Source organism: Oncorhynchus kisutch, linkage group LG8 (assembly GCF_002021735.2).
Source record: "Oncorhynchus kisutch isolate 150728-3 linkage group LG8, Okis_V2, whole genome shotgun sequence".
Classification (NCBI taxonomy): Eukaryota; Metazoa; Chordata; class Actinopteri; order Salmoniformes; family Salmonidae; genus Oncorhynchus; species Oncorhynchus kisutch.
This window is the reverse complement of record NC_034181.2, coordinates 66,583,926-66,609,830: the sequence shown is the minus strand read 5'-3', so window position 1 is coordinate 66,609,830 and position 25,905 is coordinate 66,583,926. Positions and strand designations below refer to the sequence as shown.

Below are 25,905 nucleotides of genomic sequence, written 5' to 3'. Positions count from 1 at the left end.
AGCGGGGTCTCTATATAAAGCACTGAGATGCCGCTGTAAAGTCAGTCAACACTCACAAAGTTACTCTGCCCTCTAGGACCGCAGCCAACGAGTACAGCTCCACTTCAGCACCAATTTAGCAAACGGGAAATACTCAACCGGTGCCGAAGCTTTTGGATAATTGCCGGATAATTGTCAGTGATTGAGGTTAGCGTGTTTTTCTACATTTAATCATATTTATTCTGCAACATGTATTCACCATGTAATTCTATGCTTTTGGGTGCTACTGAGTTCAAACATTTTATAATGTTCAGAGTTGCTAAGAATATGTGAATGTATTTAATGCTGTTGTAAATTAATTAGCTTGTCATGAAACACTACTTATTTCAATATTGTCTTGAACATTGTTATAACACATGCAAGTGCAGTGCTCCAGCCATCATCACTGTCCACATTTCTACTTCTGTGAAATAATGTCAATCCCAGGTGTCAATTCCTAGAGAATAATTTAATGAAAACTGCATACAGTATGTAGCTTATATCAATAATATAGCTATTTTGAGTCAGGTTTACCTAGGAGCATGTGTTGTCTACTTGTCCAAGGGGAGTTGTGTTGATGTGTGACACTCCTGGGTTTGACATCGGGGGCAGTATAGAACAGAAGAGCTACTGCAGAGCCACCAGGTGAGAGCTGTGTGTGTGTGTGTGTGTGTGTGGCTGGCTGGCTGCTCTGTCTGTCACTCAGGTATAACATTCATGAGAATCATGAGAAAAGCCCAGAAATAAAGACTGGTGTGAGAATGTAGGCAGGGACACAAAGAGAGGGGTGTGGTGGGATGGTTGAGCTGCCTCAGGCCAGCCGGCTGGCTCCCATCAATGGCTGGGGCTGCTTGGCTCTGTGACAGTGTGTTGACACAGACCGGCCGTCAGACCTCAAGCTGCAGTTTCAGGCTGAGGGAGAGAGGAGGAATTGAAGGATGCATGGAGCAGTGGTATGACTGCTCTCTCTCTTTACTTCTCTCCCTCTCTGCCATGCCTTCTCCTGCCGGCTGATTTAGTAGCCCTGCTGTTTGTCTTCTCCTGGTCAATGAGGCTGAGGCTGGGAGCCTGCCTTGTGCCCTGTGAGCCTTGTGTGCTGTGGCAAAGGAGGATGAGAACCACACACTTCCTCATTTTCATACTAACATCTTCTGTTTTAGTAAAGAACTCTACATCTGTCTCCCCCTCTCTTTATTTGGCTTTCTCTCCCTCTATTTTCATCTCTCTATCCATCATTCTCTCTCATTAACTAATAACCCTTTCTGCTGTAGTTCTTCCCTACTCCCTCTCTCCCTCTACTGTTTTAGATTTTTTAAATGCAAAATCAGGTCAGCCAGATGAGTATCAGAGAGAGGCCACAGAGATTATGGACTTCTTGAACCTGACTGATTGCTCTCTTTCCACCCAGATTATATATCACTATGGCATCCAGGGCCATTAAGGACAATTCATGTCTTTAATGAAATATCTGCAGTTATGTTTACTGATACAGTGGGGCAAAAAATTATTTAGTCAGCCACCAATTGTGCAAGTTCTCCCACTTATAAAGATGAGAGAGGCCTGTAATTTTCATCATAGGTACACTTCAACTATGACAGACAAAATGAGAAAAAAATCCAGAAAATCACATTGTAGGATTTTTTATGAATTTATTTTCAAAATATGGTGGAAAATAAGTATTTGGTCACCTACAAACAAGCAAGATGGCTCTCACAGACCCGTAACTTCTTCTTTAAGAGGCTCCTCTGTCCTCCACTCGTTACCTGTATTAATGGCACCTGTTTGAACGTGTTATCAGTATAAAAGACACCTGTCCACAACCTCAAACAGTCACACTCCAAACTCCATGATGGCCAAGACCAAAGAGCTGTCAAAGGACACCAGAAACAAAATTGTAGACCTGCACCAGGCTGGGAAGACTGAATCTGCAATAGGTAAGCAGCTTGGTTTGAAGAAATCAACTGTGGGAGCAATTATTAGGAAATGGAAGACATACAAGACCACTGATAATCTCCCTCGATATGGGGCTCCACGCAAGATCTCACCCCGTGGGGGCAAAATTATCACAAGAACGGTGAGCAAAAATCCCAGAACCACACGGGGGGACCTAGTGAATTACCTGCAGAGAGCTGGGACCAAAGTAACAAAGCCTACCATCAGCAAGGGCATTGAAGATGAAACGTGGCTGGGTCTTTCAGCATGACAATGATCCCAAACACACCGCCCGGGCAACGAAGGAGTGGCTTCGTAAGAAGCATTTCAAGGTCCTGGAGTGGCCTAGCCAGTCTCCAGATCTCAACCCCATAGAAAATCTTTGGAGGGAGTTGAAAGTCCGTGTTGCCCAGCAACAGCCCCAAAACATCACTGCTCTAGAGGAGATCTGCATGGAGGAATGGGCCAAAATACCAGCAACAGTGTGTGAAAACCTTGTGAAGACTGAAAGGGTATATAACAAAGTATTGAGATAAACTTCTGTTATTGACCAAATACTTATTTTCCACCATCATTTGCAAATAAATTCATTTGCAAATAAATTCATTTTGTCTGTCATAGTTGAAGGCCTCTCTCATCTTTTTAAGTGGGAGAACTTGCACAATTGGTGGCTCTTTTGCCCCTCATAGTTCCAAAGGGGCTGAGTAAAAGTGAATTTCCTTGGTCACTGTGTTGAGCAATCGATGGAAGATTACAATTAAATCATTATTATGGATCTGAAAGGATATCCCCAGCTAATTTCTGTATTATGAAAGAGCTGAAAAGAGCTTTGAAAGGATTTGGCCAAACTGAAGATGATCAGGTACAATGTGGAGATTATATTTATGAGATATTGTCTGACTACTGAAAGCCTTGTAGAGAGAGTGTATCCTTTGAAATGGAGTAATACCACTCATTTGGCTACATAGCTGATGCCTGCTGGACTGTTCATTTATCACGGTACTCCATTTATTTTTAATTTTTTAAATTTTTTTAATCTGTCGGCCCTAGCCCCGAACTCAGACCCTGTGTGTAGTTAACCGACCCTCTCTGCCCATTCATCGCCATTTTACCTGTTGTTGTTGTCTTAGCTGATTAGCTGTTATGTCTTACCCGTTGTTGTCTTAGCTAGCTCTCCCAATCAACACCTGTGATTGCTTTATGCCTCTCTTATGTCTTTCCCAAATGTCAATATGCCTTGTGTACTGTTGTTTAGGATAGTTATCATTGTTCTAGTTTACTGCGGAGCCCCTAGTCCCACTCTACATGCCTCAGATTCCTCCTTTGTCCCACCCCCCCACACATGCGGTGACCTCACCCAGTATAACCAGCACGTCCAGAGATGCATCCTCTCTTATCGTCACTTAGTGCCTGGGCTTACCTCCACTGCACCCGCACCCCACCATACCCCTCTCTACACATTATGCCCTGAATTTATTCTACCACGCCCAGAAATCTGCTCCTTTTATTCTCTGTCCCCAACGCACTAGACAACCAGTTTTGATAGCCTTTAGCCGTACCCTCATTCTACTCCTCCTCTGTTCCTCGGGTGATGTGAAGGTTAACCCAGGCCCTGCGTGTCCCCAGGCACTCTCATTTGTTGACTTCTGTAATCAAAAAAGCCTTGGTTTCATGCATGTTAACATCAGAAGATTTCCATACCCAACTACAACATTTTCCGTCAAGATATAACTGCCAAAGGGGGAGGAGTTAGCCTGCAAAGTTCTGTCATACTTTCCAGGTCTATGCCCAAACAGTTCGAACTTCTAATTTTAAAAATGAATCTCTCCAGAAATAAGTCTCTCACTGTTGCCACCTGTTATAGAGCCCTCTCAGCTCCCAGCTATGCCCTGGACACCAGGGAATGAATTGATTGCCCCTCATCTATGTTCAGAGTTTGTTCTGTTAGGTGACCTAAACTGGGATATGCTTAACACCCCGCAGTCCTACAATCTATGCTAGATGCCCTCAATCTCAAACAAATCATCAAGGAACCCACCGGGTACAATCCTAAATCCGTTAACATGGGCACCCTCATAGATATTATCCTGACCAACTTGCACTCCAAATACACCTCTGCTGTTTTCAATCAGGATCTCAGCGATCACTGCCTTATTGCCTGCATCCGCTATGGGTCCGCGGACCACCACTCATCACTGTCAAACACTCATTGTGTAGTCAACATTAGTCAGAAATAGTATTATAAATATTCACTTACCTTTGATGATCTTCATCAGAATGCACTCCCAGGAATCCAAGTTCCACGATAAATGTTTGATTTGTTCGATAATGTCCATCATTTATGTCCAAATAGCTTCTTTTGTTAGTGCGTTTGATAAACGAGGCACCGGATGGACCGGGCTGTGGGGGAGCACTGGAGATCTGGTGCATACCACTCGCACCTCTCCCTTAGGCTCAATACCCACATTCACACTGCACCCTCTCAGCGCCCCGGAGACACAGCACGCTGCGCCGTAGCAGGATACCCTGGGCCGAAACGGCGTACCGGAGACCAAACACGCTGGGCCGGCACAATACGCCCTGGCTGGATGCCCACTCTTGCATGGCACTTGTGGGGGGCTGAGATGTAGCGCACCGGGCTAAGAACGCGTACTGGAGACACCATGCGCTTGACCGCATAACACGGTGCCTGACCAGAATGACGCCCGCCACGGTAAGCACGGGGGGGGGGCTGCCTCATGTGCCTTCTGCGCTGCCTTACCTCAAATCGTTGCCGCTCAACTTTCGCTGCCTCCCGCTCTTCCTTGGGGCGACGATATTCCCCAGTCTGTGCCTAGGGTCCCTTGCCTTCCAGTATCTCCTCCCAAGTCCAGGAGTCCAGAACCCTCTGCTCCAGGTTACCACTCTGCTTTGTCCTTTTTTGGTGGTGGGTGATTCTGTAACGATTCTCCTCCTCTTCTGAGGAGGAAATATCGGACCAATGCACAGCGTGGTAAGTGTCCATGTTGTTTATTATAACCGGAACACTGAAATAAAAACAGAAGTAGAACAAAACGCAACAGTTCTGTCAGGTACTCACACAAAACAGAAAACAATCACCCACAACTCAAAATGGGAAAACAGGCTACCTAAGTATGGTTCTCAATCAGAGACAACGATTGCCAGCTGCCTCTGATTGGGAACCATACCATGCCAAACACGTAGAGATAGAAAACATAGAATGCCCACCCCAACTCACGCCCTGACCAAACTAAAATAGAGACATAAAAAAGGAACTAAGGCCAGGACGTGACATAAAGACTGTTGGCATCTAGTGGAAGCTGTAGGAATTGCAATATGACCCCATTTACACTGTATATTGGAATGGCAAAGAGTTGAAAATCTACAAACCTCAGATTTCCCACTTCCTGGTTGGATTTTTCTCAGGTTTTCGCCTGCCATATGAGTTATCTTATACTCACCGACATCATTCAAGCAGTTTTAGAAACTTCAGCGTGTTTTCTATCCAATACTACTACTAATATGCTTATATTAGCATCTGAGACAGAGCAGCAGGTAGTTTACTCTGGGCACCTTATTCATCCAAGCTACTCAATACTGCCCCCCTGTCACCAAGAAGTTAACTACCTCCAAACGAGCTTCAATGCCATACAACACTCCTTCCATGGCCTCCAACTGCTCTTAAATGCTAGTAAAACCAAGTGCATGCTTTTCAACCGTTCGCTACCCGCACCCGCCCGCCCGACTAGCATCACTACCCTGGATGCTTCTGACCTAGAATATGTGGACAACTACAAATACCTAGGTGTCTGGCTAGACTGTAAACTCTCCTTCCAGACTTATATTTAACATCTCCAATCCAAAATCAAATCTAGAATCAGCTTTCTATTTTGCAACAAAGCCTTCTTTACTCACGCCTCCAAACTTACCGTAAAACTCGTAAAACTTACCGATCCTCGACTTCGGCAATGTCATCTACAAAATAGCTTCCAATACTCTACTCAGCAAACTGGATGCAGTGTATCACAGTGCCATCCGTTTTGTTACCAAAGCCCCTTATACCATCCACCACTGCGACCTGTATGCTCTAGTCGGCTGGCCCTCACTACATATTCGTCGCCAGACCCACTGGCTCCAGGTCATCTATAAGTCTATGCTAGGTAAAGCTCCACCTTATCTCAGCTCACTGGTCACGATAACAACACCCACCCGTAGCATGCGCTCCAGCAGGTATATCTCACTAGCCATCCTCAAAGCCAACACCTCCTTTGGCCGCCTTTCCCTACAGTTCTCTGCTGCCAGTGACTGGAACGAATTGCAAAAATGGCTGAAGCTGGAGACTTATATTTCCCTCACTAACTTTAAACATCAGTTATCTGAGCAGCTAACCGATCGCTGCAGCTGTACATAGTCCATCTGTATATAGCCCTTGCTCATTTATCACTCCAGTGTTAATCTACTAAATTGTAATTACTTCTCTACTATGGCCTATTTATTGCCTACCTCCTCACACCATTTGCACACACTGTATATAGACTTTATTTTTTTCTATTGTGTTATTGACTGTACGTTTGTTTATTCCATATGTAACTCTGTGTTTGTTTGTGTCGCACTGCTTTGCTTTATCTTGGCCAGGTCGCAGTTGTAAATGAGAACTTGTTCTCAACTAGCTTATTACCTGGTTAAACAAAGGTGTCTGGCCATGTGCTTTACTCTGTAGCCTGTTTTGTTGGCTGGCCGAATCACAGTGTGTTTTCTCCCCACAGCATCGAGTCTGCTGTGCTCAGGACCAGAGCTCACACAAGGCTGCCCACTGTGGTCTGCCCAGCCTGCCTAGAGCCCTAGACACAGATGCCCAGAGACCCGTCCCAGAGACCGGAGATGACTGCTGCCATGCCCTGCTGGCTCTCTGCCCTCACCCTCACCCTAAACCTCCTGGTCCTCTCTGCCAGGGAAGGAGCTGCCCTCTTCCTGCCCGACTCCAATGAGCTGCGGCAACTACTGAGCCGGTACCAGGATGACCAGAACAGCACCGATAACACAGTGGGTACTAGGACCCGACGGGCCATCCAGTGGACAGACCGCGGGGAGATTCTACAACTGCACAACAAACTGAGGGGACAAGTCTACCCCACCGCATCCAACATGGAGTACATGGTGAGACATGCAATCCTGAAATGTACACTACCGTTCAAAAGTTTGGTTGTCACTTAAGAAATGTCCTTGTATTTGAAATAAATGCAATTTTTTTGTCCATTAAAATAACATCAAATTGATCAGAAATACAATGTAGACATTGTTAATGTTATAAATGACTATTGTAGCTGTGAAACGGCTGATTTTTAATGGAATATCTACATACAGAGGCCCATTATCAGCAACCATCACTCCTGTGTTCCAATGGCACGTTGTGTTAGCTAATCCAAGTTTATCATTTTAAAATGCTAATTGATCATTAGAAAACCCTTTTGCAATTATGTTAGCACAGCTGAAAACTGTTGTTCTGATTAAAGAAGCAATAAAACTGGCCTTCTTTAGATTGTTGAGTATCTGGAGCATCAGCATTTGTGGGTTCGATTACAGGTAAAAAATGGTGAGTTGCAAAGAAAAAGCCATATCTCAGACTGGCCATTAAAAATAAAATATTAAGATGGGTAAAAGAATACAGACACTGAACAGAGGAACTCTGCCTAGAAGGCCAGCATCCCGGAGTCGCCTCTCCACTGTTGACGTTGAGACTGGGGCTTTGCGGGATCAATTTAATGAAGCGGCCAGTTGAGGACTTGTGAGATGTCTGTTTCTCAAACTAGACACTCTAATGTACTTGTCCTCTTGCTCAGTTGTACACCAAGGCCTCCCACTCCTCTTTCTATTCTGAATAGGGTCAGTTTGCGCTGTTCTGTGAAGGGAGTAGTACACAGCGTTGTCCGAGATCTTCAGTTTCTTGGCAATTTCTCGCATGGAATAGCCTTCATTTCTCAGAAGAAGAATAGACTGATGAGTTTCAGAATAAAGTTATTTGTTTCTGGCCATTTTGAGAGTGTAATCGAATACACAAATGCTGATGCTCCAGATACTCAACTAGTCTAGAGCAGGCCAGATTTATTGCTTCTTTAATCAGTTTTCAGCTGTGCTAATATAATTGCAAAAGGGTTTTCTAATGATCATTTATCCTTGATAAACTTGGAATAGCTAACACAATGTGCCATTGGAACACAGGCGTGATGGTTGCTGATAATGGGCCTCTTACACCTATGTAGATATTCCATTAAAAAATCAGTCGTTTCCACCTACAATAGTAATTTACAACATTAACAATGTCTACACTGTATATCAATTCGATGTTATTTTAATCGACAAAAAATGTGCTTTTTATTTAAGAAAAAATACATTTCTAAGTGACCCCAAACTTTTGAACAGTAGTGTTTGTACTGTAGCTTTAACTACACTGTCAACACACTGTAAAGAGGCTCACTATTCACACACTACTGTAGCGCAACAACCTCTATTACATGCAGAATACATGGTCAAAGTGACGGGTTGGAAGTTGTTTCACTAGCTGGAGGCACAGAAAGCTGATGAATAGCAGGTGCGTGGCAGGTAGCCTAGCGGTTCAAGCATTGGGCCAGAAAGCGAGAGGTTGCTAATTCGAACCCCTGAGCCGACAAGGTGAAAAATCCCTAATTGCTTCAGAGTTGATAATGGCAGACCCTGCTGGCCGTGATAAATATATTTTATTATTAGATAGTACAGAGAGATGGAGGTAAACGTCAGCATCAGTCTGCTGCTCAGGAAATACCAAGGTCTTGTGTTTATGAGACAGCGATATAATGTAGGTGAGTGTTTATAGGCTCCACATTCAATGGGAGGGATTTGGTTTTTACTACTGTTAGGTTCTGAACAAACAGAATAAAAACTCATGGACATCTAGAAAAAGCTCAAACCAAGTGTATTCACCCACTGGGTCATACAGCTGCAAAGACAAAGATAGGATTACACAAGAATAAATATTTATACCTTCCTACTAGGCGCAGTCTATTCCTTGCACATCTAGACAGCCAATACAGTAATTTCTTATTTTTTTCCACCTTTATTTAACCAGGTAGGCTAGTTGAGAACAAGTTCTCATTTACAACTGCGACCTGGCCAAGATAAAGCAGTGTGACACAAACAAAAACACAGAGTTACACATGGAAGAAACAAGCGTACAGTCAATAAAACAATAGAGAGAGAAAAAAAGTCTATATACAGTGTGTGCAAATGGCGTGAGGAGGTAAAGCAATAAATAGGCCATAGAAGTGAAGTAATTACAATTTAGCAACATCTCTGTTGCTAGTCAGGAACTTAATTGGTTCCCCTCACTGGTGTAGCCATGGCCCTGCCTGGTGCTAGAACCTTCCTGGGTGTGGAAGTATGTGTGTGTAATATGACTGTTCCTTCTCACTTCATCTGACCTGACCTCGGGCCGAATTCCTCGCTCCCTCCTAATCCTCAACTGTCCTACCTTAACAGTGACTGAAACCAGACTGTTTGCCCTTTGCCTCCCTCCTTAGGCTCCATGATGTTTAACAATACCATGTTTTGACAGAATGTAAACTTTCTGCACTCCCCCTTGTCTCACTCAGTAACTTCCCCTACACCTAGGTTCTATCCACCCTACATTGACCCCAACATATTCATTCATTATACAGGTAAAGTAATCAATAAGTTCTAGTATGGTAACATGAATAAGTATGTTTCAAGCTAGAACCCAACACGACAACAATCTTCTCTCCTGGAAAAGATGAGCTCATGGTAGTCAACTGCTGGCAGCCTGGAGAGGAGCTGGCTTACTGGGAGGATAATTACACTGACTCTACACTACCTGCTGGGAGTCAGACACTGCAGAGAGGGGTGAATGAAGACAGGGTAGGCCTCCCTCTGCCCTGCTCTTCTGTTCTCTGCCAGGCCTGGTTCTGAGGACAGGACTGGGGGTATAGCCGAGCTGGCATAGTCACGGGCATGCATATGTATGTGTGTGTATTTGTATGTGTGGTGGTGACCACCAATGGCCTGGAAATGTACTGAGGAGAGACACTGTGAGGTGCCACACTGTACCAGTCCTCTCCTCCCCCTCCTCCCCCATATCCAAGTGGTGAGAGTGGTGGCAGAGATGAGTTGCATCCCATCTTTCCACGTTCTTTTCCACGGGTAGAGAGAGAAACCCGCTCAGGAAATATGCCTAATTCAGCTGTGATTGCTGGGGATTTGTAGTGGAGTGGGGCCAGGCGCTGCTCCACTCACATTTCCTGGGCTAAAGCTAATGTTTTACTTGTATCCAGATCAATTTCAGCTCCTTGGGAAGAAAGAGGGCTAGCAGAGGCAAAGGTAGCTTGTGGTTAGGTAGGTAGCTATGAGGAGACAGGAGGAGCAGTTATTATATGAAGGGGATCTACCTGGTGGCCTGATATTAAAGCAGCTGGGGTAAGTCTAGCTGTGGAGATGGTCAAGGATGAAGGTAGTTTTGATGGGTCTGTCTCACTGTTCACTGATCATATGTTGGAGTGTGGCACAGTGTGGACCCCTTTGCTGTCATTAATGTTACTGAAATGTGTGAGTTTTAGTGTTACAACTGTGTTCTAACAGTGTTATTTGTGTGTTTCCAGGTCTGGGATGATGAGCTGGAGAGGTCAGCCACTCACTGGGCAGAGGCATGCCAGTGGGAACATGGACCTAATGACCTGCTCATGTCCATCGGTCAGAACCTCGCTGTTCACTGGGGCAGGTAAGACAATATGACACACACACGCATGCATACACACATGTACACTTCAAACACACACACACACACACACACACACACACACACACACACACACACACACACACACACACACACACACACACACACACACACACACACACACACACACACACACACACACACACACACACATATACACACACACACATATACACACACACACTTTGTGCTTTGTGCTGTCTGCTACCGAGTTTATGTGAGTCTGTAGTGTGGCTGTTGTGTGTGGATGTACACTGAGTGAACAAAACATTATGATGAACACCTGCTCTTTCCATGACAGACTGACCAGGTGAATCCAGGTGAAAACTATGATCCCTTATTCATGTCACTTGTTAAACACTTCAATCAGTGTAGATGAGAGAAGACAAGTTAAAGAAGGATTTTTAAGCCTTGAGACAATTAAGACATAGATTGTGTATGTGTGCCATTCAGAGGGTGAATGAGCAAGACAAGATATTTAAGTGCCTTTGAACAGGCTATGGTAGTAGGATCCAGGCGCACCGGTTTGTGTCATGAACTGCATCACTGATGTGTTTTTCGTGTGTATCAAGAATGGTCCACCACCAAAAGAACATCCAGACAACTTTTGGATGCATACGGGAGTGCAGCTCCCACTTTTTATCATAGGTACACTTCAACTGTGAGAGACGGAATCTAAAACAAAACTCCAGAAAATCACATTGTATGATTTTTAAGTAATTCATTTGCATTTTATTGCATGACATAAATATTAGATACATCAGAAAAGCAGAACTTCATATTTGGTACAGAAACCTTTGTTTGCAATTACAGAGATCATACGTTTCCTGTAGTTCTTGACCAGGTTTGCACACACTGCAGCAGGGATTTTGGCCCACTCCTCCATACAGACCTTCTCCAGATCCTTCAGGTTTCGGGGCTGTCGCTGGGCAATACGGACTTTCAGCTCCCTCCAAAGATTTTCTATTGGGTTCAGGTCTGGTCATCCTCCCCTCAATACGGTGCAGTCGTCCTGTCCCCTTTGCAGAAAAGCATCCCCAAAGAATGATGTTTCCACCTCCATGCTTCACGGTTGGGATGGTGTTCTTGGGGTTGTACTCATCCTTCTTCTTCCTCCAAACACGGTGAATGGAGTTTAAACCAAAAAGCAAAATTTTTGTCTCATCAGACCACATGACCTTCTCCCATTCCTCCTCTGGATCATCCAGATGGTCATTGGCAAACTTCAGACGGGCCTGGATATGTGCTGGCTTGAGCAGGGGGACCTTGCGTGCGCTGCAGGATTTTAATCCATGACGGCGTAGTGTGTTACTAATGGTTTTCATTGAGACTGTGGTCCCAGCTCTCTTCAGGTCATTGACCAGGTCCTGCCGTGTAGTTCTGGGCTGATCCCTCACCTTCCTCATGATCATTGATGCCCCACGAGGTGAGATCTTGCATGGAGCCTCACAAAGTGAGATCTTGCAAGGGTGATTGACCGTCATCTTGAACTTCTTCCATTTTCTAATAATTGTGCCAACAGTTGTTGCCTTCTCACCAAGCTGCTTGCCTATTGTCCTGTAGCCCATCCCAGCCTTGTGCAGGTCTACAATTTTATCCCTGATGTCCTTACACAGCTCTCTGGTCTCGGCCATTGTGGAGAGGTTGGAGTCTGTTTGATTGAGTGTGTGGACAGGTGTCTTTTATACAGGTAACGAGTTCAAACAGGTGCAGTTAATACAGGTAATGAGTGGAGAACAGGAGGGCTTCTTAAAGAAAAACTAACAGGTGTGAAACAGAAATTCTTACTGGTTGGTAGGTGATCAAATACTTATGTCATGCAATAAAATGCAAATTAATTACTTAAAAATCATACAATGGGCCTCCCAGGTGGCGCAGTGGTGAATGGCGCTGTACTGCAGCTGCCAGCTGTGCCACCAGAGACTCTGGGTTCGCGCCCAGGCTCTGTCGTAACCGGCCGCGACCGGGAGGTCCGTGGGGCGACGCACAATTGGCCTAGCGTCGTCCGGGTTAGGGAGGGCTTGGCCGGTAGGGATATCCTTGTCTCATCGCGCACCAGCGACTCCTGTAGCGGGCCAGGCGCAGTGCGCGCTAACCAAGGTTGCCAGGTGCACAGTGTTTCCTCCAACACATTGGTGCGGCTGGCTTCCGGGTTGGATGCGCGCTGTGTTTAAAAAAAAAAGTTAAAGTATTTTTTTACCTTTATTTAACTAGGCAAGTCAGTTAAGAACAAATTCTTATTTTCAATGACGGCCTAGGAACAGTGGGATAACTGCCTGTTAAGAAGTGTTAAGAAGCAGTGCGGCTTGGTTGGGTTGTGTATCGGAGGACGCATGACTTTCAACCTTCGTCTCTCCCGAGCCCGTACGGGAGTTGTAGCGATGAGACAAGATAGTAGCTACTAAAAAAAACAATTGGATACCACGAAATTGGGGAGAAAAAGGGGTAAAAAAATATATAAAAAATATTTAAACAATTCTACAATGTGATTTTCTGGAATTTTGTTTTAGATTCTGTCTCTCAAAGTTGAAGTGTACCTATGATAAAAATGACAGACCTCTACATGCTTTGTAAATAGCAAAACCTGCAAAATCGGCAGTGTATCAAATACTTGTTCTCCCCACTGTATATATATTTTTTATTATTATCGAGGAACACAAAGAAAGTACAAATAAAGTAAAAGAACCACAAAAAAGATCTGTCAGTTACAGCACATCATACATTCATCAGAGTAGTTACATTGACATCATCTTTGAATTAGACCATTTTCAAGTACGAAACCCATTTTCCCCAGTATTCCTGACCTCTCTTCTGTTGAGTTCTTAAAGCAAAGGTCATACGCTCCATGCGGTGTATTTCTCTTACAATGTCTATCCATTGTGTCACTGTGGGAGGGTCTTTTTGTAGCCATTTCCTAGTGACAGCCTTTTTACTGTCTGCCAGTAGGACCTTCAAGAGGTACTTTTCTCTATTGTGTAAGTTGTCAGGTATTTCACCCAAGTACAAAGAAATCCATGTTTGTTCTATGTCAAATCCCATAATTTTCCAATGTTAGATCTTATTTCTCCCCAGTAAGTTTTGATTGTGGGGCAGAACCAAAAGATATGAGAGTGATCCACCCTTGATAGCCCGCATTCTCTCCAACAAGGGTGTAGGGAGCCAGTCTCTTTTGATTTCAGTTTAAGTGTTATGAAGAAACGTATAACATTCTTCCAACAGAATTCTCTCCATGACCTTGAGCTGGTGGAGCTTTGAGTCTCTAATATGTTCAACCATGTTTCATCAGTTATTTCAATGTTAAGTTCCTCCTGTTTCTGTTTAATATAGTTTGTTGATTGTTTCTTTGAGGATTGAAAACCCAAGTAAAGATTGGAAATAGCTGCTTGAGGGTCAATCACTTTTATCTCCCTTAAGATATAGTGTCGAACTTGTAAGTATCTGTAAAAATCTTGTTGATCCAAGCCATGTTTTTTACTTAGGTCCTGAAAGTTCTCTAGGTCCTCATTCCTTGTAATTGTACTGAATGATGTGATGCCTTTCTGCGTCCATTGTTTAAATCTGCTCTCCCGAGTTGCAGGGATGAAGCTGGGGTCATATGCGGGCCAACTCAGCAGTTTGACCTCTGTCTAAATTATTTTGCTTAACTGCCCTAAACCGTGTCTTCAGAGAGAAATTAATCCACTGATTTTGTCTATTGTATATTTCTATTACCATGTCCTTATTTTCCCAAACTGACTATGTGTATCTCTGTCAAAGTAGTCTCCATGTCTTTCCATTTGGATTCGTATTCTGAATTGCACCAACACACCAGAGGTCTCAATTGGGCTGACACAAAATAATATTTTAGGCTCTTCAAACAGTATCTTAAATAATCCTCCTCCTCACCTCGACCCCCCCCCCCCCCTCCCACAAAAATAATGTGACACCCCCCACACACACTCCACCCCCCTTCTAGCTCTGACTCTACTGACAACTACATTAATGAAGAAAAATATACTTTCTGTCCCTGTGATATGTGGTTGTCCCACCTAACTATCTTAAGATGGATGCATTAACTGTATGTTGCTCTGGAGAAGAGCGTCTGCTAATGGACTCAAATTAAAACATTTAAAACATGGACCAACATCCTTGTGAAAAGCTTTTGACACTTTGTAGAATCCATGCCCTGACAAATTGAGGCTGTTCTGAGGGCAAAAGGGGGGAGTGCAATTCAATATTAGGAAGGTGTTCATAATGCTGGGTATACTCAGTGTATGTATTTGTGCTGTGTGTTTGTTAGGGTGTTCAGAGCATTGCAGCCTGACAGTGGGGCTCTTTGTGTATGACAGTGGAGGGCTCTTTGTGTATGACAGTGGAGGGCTCTTTGTGTATGACAGTGGAGCGCTCTTTGTGTATGACAGTGGAGGGCTCTTTGTGTATGACAGTGGAGGGCTCTTTGTGTATGACAGTGGAGGGCTCTTTGTGTATGACAGTGGAGGGCTCTTTGTGTATGACAGTGGAGGGCTCTTTGTGTATGACAGTGGAGGGCTCTTTGTGTATGACAGTGGAGGGCTCTTTGTGTATGACAGTGGAGGGCTCTTTGTGTATGACAGTGGAGGGCTCTTTGTGTATGACAGTGGAGGGCTCTTTGTGTATGACAGTGGAGGGCTCTTTGTGTATGACAGTGGAGGGCTCTTTGTGTATGACAGTGGAGGGCTCTTTGTGTATGACAGTGGAGGGCTACCTCAGTAGGTGCCATTCCAGGAATCTGCTCGCTCGCGCTCTCACAGACCCCCTCTCTCCCTCTCTCCCCCCTCTCTCACAGACCCCCTCTCTCCCTCTCTCCCCCTCTCTCACAGACCCCCTCTCTCCCTCTCTCTCTCACAGACCCCCTCTCTCCCTCTCTCCCCCCTCTCGCACAGACCCCCTCTCCCTCTCTCTCTCACAGACCCCCTCTCTCCCTCCCTCTCCCCCCCCCTCTCTCACAGACCCCCTCTCTCCCCCCTCTCTCACAGACCCCCTCTCTCCCTTTCTACCCCACTCTCTCACAGACCCCCTCTCCCTTTCTCTCTCTTCTGATGCCAACACCGGCCAGGGCTGTTTATCTCCCTCTCTGCTGCCAGTTTGTAGTCTCAGCACTTTTCAGTACCGTAAAAAGAGATGTTTACAATAAAGGGCCATAATTGATTCGACAGCCTGTGGAGCCATGTTTAGTTTTTGTAATTTTTTTTCAGCATGGCTCGAGTTCCCCAGTGTTGGAGGGAAACAGACTGTGAGTGTGTCTGTGTGTCTGCTAGGTCAGAACCGGACTAATCAGTGAAGGCCAGAGGGGAGCCTGAGGGGAGGCTGTTGCAGTGCGTCTCAAGCCCAGCCAAAGCACCTGGCAGCCCCCTCAGATATTCCTCAAATGGCAGCTGGAGGTCCTCCTGTATGAGCTCTCTGTGCTGCTGAGGCTGATGCTGCTCCCTCCGTGTCTGCAGATACCGCTCCCCAGCCTACCACGTCCAGGCCTGGTATGATGAGGTGAAGGACTACACCTACCCCTACCAACATGAGTGCAATCCCTGGTGTCCCGACCGCTGCTCAGGGCCCATGTGCACCCACTACACCCAGGTGAGTCTTGGCTGGGGGAGGAAGGGGGTGGGAGTTCTGAGTTTGGAGCGAGTACTTCCCTCAACAGTTCTACAATGAACAGCAAACCACATTTGGATCTAATTCCATATGAAATTGTATTTTTACAGGTTTCCTTTGAACTAATATAGATGATCTGTGTATGAGCCTGTGCAGTGTTCAAGGTCATATGTTTCCTCTCTACCATCAGTATATAATGGACAGCACGTGACTTTTAAAGGTGATGCTGCTGCAGGTATTCAGGTCCTGTGTAAAAACAATGTGTTGCCTGCAGCCTCTTCAATGGGTGTCCATTAACTAAAAACAGGGGGAGTGCTTTAAACAGTGTGGTTACCATAGGACCACATGGGGGCACAGTAGTGTAGTGACAGGGGAAGTTATTTGCCATCTCAAGACCATTAAACCATCACAGCAGAAAGGGTGAAACAAAGGGGAAGAAAGAGAGATAAACAGAGAGGGGAAGAGAGGGACAAGAGGGGGATGAAGAGGGAGAATTGGCTTCCTCTCCTCATAGACTTTACTTTGTAGCTGGGATGGGTTTGTGAAAACAGCCCGACTCATCCTCCTGTATCTGCATACTTCACACGGGAAACCAGGTCGCTAGCATCTGGAAACACTTCCCAGACACACCAATCATCTCTGTGTTTGACCTGGATTCCTTTGAAGATGTAATGCAGCAATGCGGGGAACAATGCCATGTCTGAACGCCCTGTCCTTGTTTCTGCCTTTCATTTTCTAGGAATACTAGCGTAGCGTAGCATAGTTGGGGTCCAATCCCTACCATAACACTGCAAAGCTAGGTTATGCTAGCCCCTCCGGGTCAGTATCCTCACAGTCTCTCTCTGGGATGACACAGAGCTTTACCACAGGCTCCAGCCCTCATCATCATATCTCTGTGTATGCTGTAGTGGTGTAGCAGTGCGGTGTCTATGCTGAGTCATTGTCTCTAAGTCAATACTGCCTGTGGCCTCTCACTGGCCCAGGAAAGGGAAACACATTCCTGAAAGATGGGGGGGGGGAGGAGTGAGAGTCAGAGAGAGAGAAATATAGGGAAGAATTTGGGGTACAGGGGGAAAGAGTGGTATTGGAGTCACATAACAAGCTCTCAGTAGTAGGACTGCCCTGGTGTCAAATCCATAGGTGCTGCCTGTAGCTTACATTTAAGTAGTAAAAAAATAAAATAAACTGTATTACTATTTTTCACTTTTGTATTTGGCATTTGATTCTTGATTGATACTTTTATTGTACTGCATTGTTGAGGAGAGTTTGCAAGCAAACATTTCACTGTAACGTATGCGTGCACGTGACCAATAAACTTTGATTTGATTTAACTACCTCTCCATATTAACAGAGGAAGTGGGTCTGTCCAGAGTTGTCTTTGTTCGGTCCGAGCCACTGCCAGTATCATTTATTTACATTATTAAACTGGATCATGAGAATGATCACAGAACGTCGCAAACAAACAAACTGTGGTCACACTCGACGTCTATCTCAGGGGCCCCATCAATCTGCCTCCAAACCCCAGCATGGGAGCCACTTCCTGTGGCAGTAATGAGGGATCTATGAGGGGCGAGAGGAGTGAGAAAAAAGAAAGAGAGAGGTCTACAGTGACATGGTGCTTCCTACAGATATGTCTGTGAGGCTTTTCTCAGATCTCCATAGCCACCCATGACAGGCCCTTTCAAAGGCTGCAGAGCTGCAGGGCTCCAAATCAAATAGTTTCAGCTAGTACAGTTGTCTGCACTTTTATGTGGAGCTGAGGAACTGTATCGGTGGAGATGGATGTGTGGTCATAGAAAGAACAACGAGTCAGCAATGCGAATGTCCTTTTATAATAACAATGTTAATAGAAGTGTTGTCTTCTCTGCAGCTGGTCTGGGCCACCACTAGTCGTGTGGGGTGTGCAGTGCACGTGTGTCCCAGGATGAACGTGTGGGGGGAGATCTGGGAGAACGCTGTTTACCTCGTCTGTAACTACTCCCCCAAGTAAGACCAGCTCACTAACGTTACTCTCATTTCCCCACTCAATCACACATCATGTCTCCAGTGTTCTGTTTTACATACTTCTTACCACCACATGGGGTGTTTACCTAATACCAAACGCTTTTGAGGGCACATGTCAGGGTATGAATGGTTCTGTCTAATGTTACAGTTAAAGTGTCTGTCTAAGAAGTATTTCACGACACATTGAGGCCAATTCTGAAATTCCAGCAGGAGTTGAAATACAAAAATAATAAAGGAATGGGAAAGAGAAACAGGTCCTAAGCAGAATGTTCCAGACAGACCTCGTTTCATTTCCAGAGGGAGAGCAGGAGGCTTTTCATTATCCAGCTGGACTCAGGGATTTAAGAGTGTGTGATAATGTGCAAAGAACACGTGAATAATTACTAGGCCATGTGCCGTGATGGCTGAGTGCTGATTAGTTTCCAGTCAGTCAAACTGACCACTGTGCTCCTTCCTCCTCCCCAGGGGAAACTGGATCGGAGAGGCCCCTTACCAACATGGGCGCCCATGCTCCCGGTGCCCTCCTAGCTACGGAGGAAGCTGCAGGGACAACCTCTGCTTCAAGGGAGACTCTCAGCGTTCTGAGACTGAGGATATGAACGAGGTGGAGAAAGCTCAGATTCCCATGTCACCCCGCACCACCGCCAAGCCTGTCCCCAGACCCAAACCCAAGCCTGCTGCTCCCAAGAAGCCCTCCACTCCCAAGGCTCCCACCAGCACTTTCCTGGGTGAGTTTGACTAGTGGGAATCGTGGTTGGGGGCTTTCAGAGTTGACTATTTTAATGTATTGTTTGGTAAGGAATGCCACTGAGATCCCTTATTGACCAGTAATTGATTTGTCGTCCACAGCTCAAAACATCAAGTGTGAGACCAAAATGCGTGACAAGTGCAAGGGAGCAACCTGCAACAGATTCAACTGCCCTGCTAACTGCCAGAACAAGAAAGGGAAAGTGTGGGGGACGCTCTTCTATGATGTGGTGAGTCTCACACTCAAGTCCAACATTTCACACTATACATTTTGTATGCCTGAATGTGTTTCTAAGGATTATTTTTCTATTTTTCTAGCAATCAAGTATCTGTCGTGCTGCTATGCATTATGGAATCATCAATAACAATGGTGGTCTGGTGGACACTACAAGGAAAGACAAGTTGCCATTCTTTGTCAAGGCAACAAAGAACGGCATTGAGTCATTCAGGTAGATATTTCTGGTAGTCTTTATTTTCTGTTGTCATTCTGCCTGCTATGCTCATTCATGGTTTGTGAAATGAATGATTTCCTGAAATGTAATGGTCTTCTAATGCCTGGCTTTGATCTCTTCACAGTAAATACAAAGCTGGCAATGCATTTGTGGTGGCCAAAGTGGAAAGTAAGTCACACATTTTCCAGAATAAGTGGAGCATGCACACCCTTGTTTTTTAGTTTCTTCACCTGATGACTTTTGCAGCTGTTGATGGCGTATGTCTCCTCTCTGTACCACAGGACAATCAGTGGACTGCTATGCAACAGTGGCAGAGATCTGCCCCTTCAAGAAGCCCTACTCCAACTGCCCAAGGTGCCCAGCTCCTCTCCCCCCACCATGTTTCACACGCACAACAAGAAGTGATGACTTGTGAATTAAGGGCTTTGCTTTGTAAGCAAAATCTAATTAGAGTCAGATTCCTGCTCTGGGACAAATGCTTTATACCTCCATTACAAAACCACTGGAATCTCCTAAACATGCAGACTCTGCTAGAAGGAAGCGCCAGTCTTTCCTCTGTTCTACAGAAGTTCTATGGACAATGTGTCTGGGTTATTCATAACATGACATACATTACATTTAACTAAATGGCAAATTCGTGCATAAATCCTGCATTTCTCATTGTTGCAACATAAACCGTGGGTCTGCTCATTCAATTGTATTTGTCAATAATAATGCAATCTCAATGTGTATCTCCCTCAGAGTATTCTGTCCTGCCAACTGCAAGAACGAGCCATCCTACTGGGCTCCGGTGGTTGGGAACAGCTTCTACACAGATGTAAGTGCTGGACCTAGTCACTGGGTATACCAGAATGGCATCACCATGCATGTCCTATCCTCACCATGCCTGTCCTATCATCCTGACCATGCTGAAAGGCTGAGAGGTCATACTGACAGAGGACAAAACGTTTGTCCCCACTGGGCCTGCCAGACAGATACACCTCAGTGTGTCTGCTCCCCAGAGAACTGTATCTGACTGGAACACTGAGCTGATTTATGTTGGACAGCAGATGAGTGCGGTCTAGCCCCGTTGAGCACTTAAGAGGCTGTGGCCTGAGGCGACCACGAGCAACTTCTGAATAGCGGTGTGAACATAGTTGGAATGGGAGCACTGGTGATGCAGGCCTGGTAATGGTCGCCAGTAATGTCTCGCCCAGTGCTGAGTTCGACCACACACAGCTGCTCAGCCCTGACTGGCGGATTAACTGACTCATAACTGGCCCAGAGATTGCATGCTTGAGGCCTGAGGTCTGAGGCATGGGACTGTCAGGAGAGGGCTTTAAGACCAGTCTCAGAGAGGGAGGAGCAGTGGGACACACTGTCATCTCCATTATTGTCACATCACCTCAGTTCCTGTCAGATCACCTCTTTCACTTCCTAATGACCCGAGGGTAAATCTCAAGTGATACACTACACTCCATACAGAGTGCTACCTTTGGCCAGAGACACATACAGCTCTAGTGACAAGGAATGCACTATATAGAGAATAATATGCCGTTGGAGACACGCCATATGTCATTCTAAAATCACCTCTGACCTAAGTTGCAAGTTGCATGTGTAAGCTAATGTGAGAAAGGAGCGAAACAAATAATGACGCTCCCCTGGGAACCATTTTGGACCTAAATTGACCCAGTTAGATGAAGTTGATGTTTTAAGTGTTGTTGCCTCGAATGAACTTGTTGACTCTTGTTTTTTCCCAACATTATTTCACTTAGATGTAGTCCAACTAGACACAGCAGTTTCCCAGAGATCTCAAACAGGGCCTAATGACTGTATTTTGTAAGGGCAGAGCCTGATTCTAACCCTTAAACACTCACAGTGCCAACACACAGCAAAACACAGCAGGAGAAGAGGAACAGGCCTATATTGACATGACAGAAGTCCCTAGAAAGTGGCCTGAGTTACGCTGAGTGACACGCTGGAGCCAGACTCAGTGCTTTGGACTGGGGGACAGGAGGCACCATGCCCTGCCTCAGAACCATGTGTGGAGTGTACAGCTCTCTGCTGCTGTCTGTCATCTGTAATCTGTAATCATCTTCAGCCTTGCTATTGTCATGCATATGTATAGGATTTGTACATATTGAATGCTCTGGAAACGAATACAGTGACTGTATTTGGTGTGGCTCTGTGCACTGTATGTTCCTGTACTGTACCTAATACAATAAGCATTACTGATATAGTGAAATGGAATAATAAGCCATGATTGCTGTATCTGATATCACGAGAGGTATAATGAACCCTCTCTTCTGATCCCCCCTCCCTCAGCGCTCCAGTATCTGCCGGGCAGCCATCCATGCCGGGGTGACACAAGCCGGCGGGGGCTACGTGGACGTCCTGGCCCTGGATAAGAAGAAGAGTTATGTTGGTGTCCTGAAGAACGGCATCCAGTCAGAGAGGTGGGTGCCTGCTCTACCCTCCTCTTCCCCTGTAAAATACCCTTCCCTGCCCTCTCCCTACCCTGCCCTCTCCCTACCCTGCCCTCTCCCTTCCCTGCCCTCTACCTACCCTGCCCTCTCACTACCCTGCCCTCTCCCTACCCTGCCCTCTCCCTACCCTTCCCTCACACACCCCTCCCCTGTCAGACAGAGGTCTAGGGCTCAAGCACGGAAGCCATTGGCGCCAAGTCCATGTTTGGCACACAGGCGTGCAAGAGTAATGGTGTGGTTTGGTGTGCGGACGGCCCACACATGAACTCTTTGCTTATTTTACCCGGATATTCAATGGAGTGTGCAAAGTGCTGCATGGCCAAAATCAGCTGAGCTATAGTACAGTGAAATCTAATGCTGAAATCAAGGGTCCCCTACCTGGGAGCCTCACCTTGACCTTAGTGTGAGTGAGGACATGGGCTGTCAGTGACAGGGAACAGTATGGTATTACAACCATGGCCATACACAGTCAACCCCTGGTGTGACAGAGACTGATCCAGAGGTTGACTTCTGTCCAAGTGATGACCCAGCTGTTAGGAAGTGGGGCGTACACGTAGCTGGTTGGGTGGATGGTTCTTTAATAAGGAGGAAATAATCACAGCCTATCCATTTACCCGGGGATGGAAAAGCTGTCGGCGGCTGACTCAGTGCTTCCCTCTGCAGGTAATTGCAGCCAATCTGATGCCAATGGGACGGGCATCATCCTGGCATTACTGAGATTGGCAGGCCTTCAAGGCCTCTCCACTACTGAGTTAATAACAAAGCCATCAGGCCCAGCACAATAGTGGTTGTTGGAAAGATCGGTCAGTCACTATAACAGCATGGTTAACAATGAGACAGTGTTTGAGTCATGTTTCCAGGTACGACCACTGTGATTACGCTACTCTTACTGTAGGATGTCATGAGCAACAGGCTGCCTTGAATTGGAGCCAAAAATACATTTGGTCCACAAAACAACTGACTGACTTGACAACAATATGGTTTATATTATTTTTTGTTTTTCTTAGATTTATGTCACTTTATCTTATTAATGAGTTGAAAGGACACTGGTTAACTGTTTTGAGTTCATGAATGAATGCTCAATGTAACCATCTCTCTCACTTCTCTTTTGCAGTAAGAGCAATCCAGAGGGTGGCTCGTTCCGTGTTTTTGCTGTGAGGGAGTGAGTCTCTTCCATCTCAGGGCCTCCCACTCATTGGTTCAGGGACTAACAAGATCCCCAATCTGCTCTTACTGCAATCTGGGGGCAGGAAGTGCCCATAGGTTTGATGCCATGGCAACTCCTCCCATCTGTCTCTGTCCTCCACTCTGGGAGGAAGCAGAACTTTCCATTGGACCAACCGACACTTCTCCCTCTTAGCTAATAAACAGTATCTGACTGCTCAAAGTCGGTGGCTAACATCACAAAGAACCCTTCTGTCTTCTGCTACCTTTCTCACCTTTAAACTCCAGATTATTTTTGTAAGATACACAAGCGTTAAATGCAAAATGATGTGTAACATCAAAGACCAATAGAACAGCTGGTGCTGGAACTCTGCGTCTTGACATGTAGTTAGGTTTCAAATCAAATATGTCATATTTGTTTATATTTTATGTTCTTAATACAAAAGTGAATCATTGGTCTCCATACACAGGAATGTATATTGATCACTGTATTTAATCATTCTGTACAGATTTCATTAATTCATTTTTGTTCTTCTTAAATGGCTGTATATTGACAGTTTTATATGTGTTCATAGTGTATTTTGTAGCTTGTCTCTGCTTTCCTAACACATTAATGCTTTCATCGTTGTCTTTACCTTTGGCGGAAAGGCCATGGTGCTTGAGTTAGGAGAGGATCTGTGTTTGGCATGCTGGATGAGTTCACAGTGGACAGACAGGCAGACAGAGACAGACAGACTTAGGGGTTGCGTAGGAAGGGAAGGGGAATGAGGAGGAGGGGAAGGCATACCTCCAAGGAAAAGAAACCTTTCCTGAATACAGCTTGTACTTGTTCCAGTGTCAATAATGTTCAGACGATCTGGTAAAGGTACAAAAACATTGTAGCAATATTCTGTCCACTGTGAGCTCAGGAAGGCAATGGGAGCCTGTGTGGGCAGGGCTTTCAAAATGGTGGCATATCTGGCTTCATCTGAGGGCATTCACAGATGAACGATGTTCTTGTTTGAAAAATGATTCTGTATTTATAATAGCTCACTGCTTTCTTCCCCCCTTTCCTCTCTTGATGCCATGTGTTTTGATTGAATAATATAAATACTGTACAATAGGTTGAATTTATCCCCACTTAAGACAGTTGAATGTTGTAGGTTTTGTAGAAAGAGGGTCTTATACAGTCCAATGTGAGAAAGGTGTGCCAAGTGTTCCTATCAGCAGGCTTAGCTTCAGTTAGGATTCATGACTAGGTAATGATTTGTAAAATACACAGAGGATGCAGAACATGGATCTGTTTAAACCACTCATACCCAGTTACTTATCCAGAAGGAAGGCACACAGAGGCAGAGGCAGGCTTCAGTTGGGGAATATCCTCTTAAATGCTGAGACTTTGTCGTGAGAGCAGAGTAAATCTATGTAAATTGATGCTGGAGGTTTAGGGTCTCCTACAGAAGGACATTAGGTATCCTCTATCTATCCCTAGGCTAGACTGGACAACAGTGCAGCCATTCTCTCTTTGTTTTAGTTCTCATCTTTCTAGGCTACCTCAGTCTTGTCGCTGCGCTAGGTTTGTAGTACATTGGAGGGAAATGTTAATGGTTTGTACAGCTTTGGAAATGGAGTGTAAATACTTTGATTGGTCTTTTCTGAACTGTTCTCTCTGCTGTAGGCCTTCTTTCTAAATATATGTGATGTGTTATTTTGTTTGTTTGTCTAGTTTGTATGGTGTTTATAGGCATTGGATGGGTTTTGTATTTTTTGGGCACAATTTGAAAAGAATTAAAGTTTGAAATATTTAGAATATAAGTTTATTTTGTACACTGGATATAGTAGGATATAATACGTACATTTTCCTAGGTAGTAGAAACATGTTCCTATAGCAATTTAGCATAAATACTTATTTCTCAACAATCCAAATACAACAACACATCTTGAGCCAGATCACATAACTGGAGCAGTGACATGACAGGCATGCTGAGTAGTGATGGGCATTCCTGCTCTTTTCAGTGAGCTGGCTTGGATCCCAAACGGCGCTTTAAAAAAAAATGTTTTGTATTTTTTCAAGTCACACAGATTGCGATAGTTTGACTATGATTGGTGTTAAAACAATTCTAATTAAATTATTAAATTAAATCATACTCTACCATAACCACAATTTATTTAAAAATGTATGTGTTTGTTATGAAAAAAAAGCTATTAAACATTTGCATTTAAAGTGTAACTTTTCAATGTATATATACTAAGTGCATATAAATCTAACCATTCAAAACGAATACAATCTGAACAGCATAATATAATATTACACCATATCAACGAAAGATAAATAACAATGTGCAAAACTGCAGCATCCCAGTGAAAACATTAAACTGGTCCCTCTTTTCTCTCTCTTCTTTACTGCCATGTTATGACCAGCAACACACAGCAATGCTGACCATATTTTGCCTTTATGAGATGTTGATGCGGTTTCTTCTCTCAGTAATTATTTGTCCCGTTTTCGAGAAGACCCTCTCAGAAGGAAGAGATGTGGTCACTATGCAGAGTCTCCTTGTCATGACTTTAGTAAGCCGTGGGTAGACAGAGGCCTTGTTCTTCCACCAGCTCAGAGGATCTGTAGATCTTTGGAGGAGGGGCTCCTCCAAATAGGATCAGACCTCCATTATGGCATCTGCTGAGAGATTCCTTTGTGCCAAACAGCATCCAAACAGCAGACATTTCTTGCACTACTGCTGGTGCTTCTGCTCCA

At 44.9% G+C, this 25,905-nt stretch overlaps 1 protein-coding gene across 1 annotated transcript; it reads left to right on the top strand.

The window, feature by feature from the left end:
* On the top strand, positions 1-24,963 carry LOC109895390 (cysteine-rich secretory protein LCCL domain-containing 2-like). Its single transcript, XM_031830913.1, has 13 exons — positions 1-186; positions 6,717-7,107; positions 10,596-10,714; positions 16,192-16,324; positions 18,213-18,328; positions 18,812-19,074; positions 19,196-19,323; positions 19,412-19,542; positions 19,670-19,713; positions 19,827-19,899; positions 20,287-20,362; positions 21,850-21,980; positions 23,125-24,963. Exons 2-13 carry the CDS (start codon positions 6,802-6,804, stop codon positions 23,174-23,176), a joined length of 1,572 nt encoding a protein of 523 aa, XP_031686773.1. The 5' UTR covers positions 1-186; positions 6,717-6,801; the 3' UTR covers positions 23,177-24,963.
* The last annotated feature ends 942 nt before the right edge of the window (positions 24,964-25,905 follow it).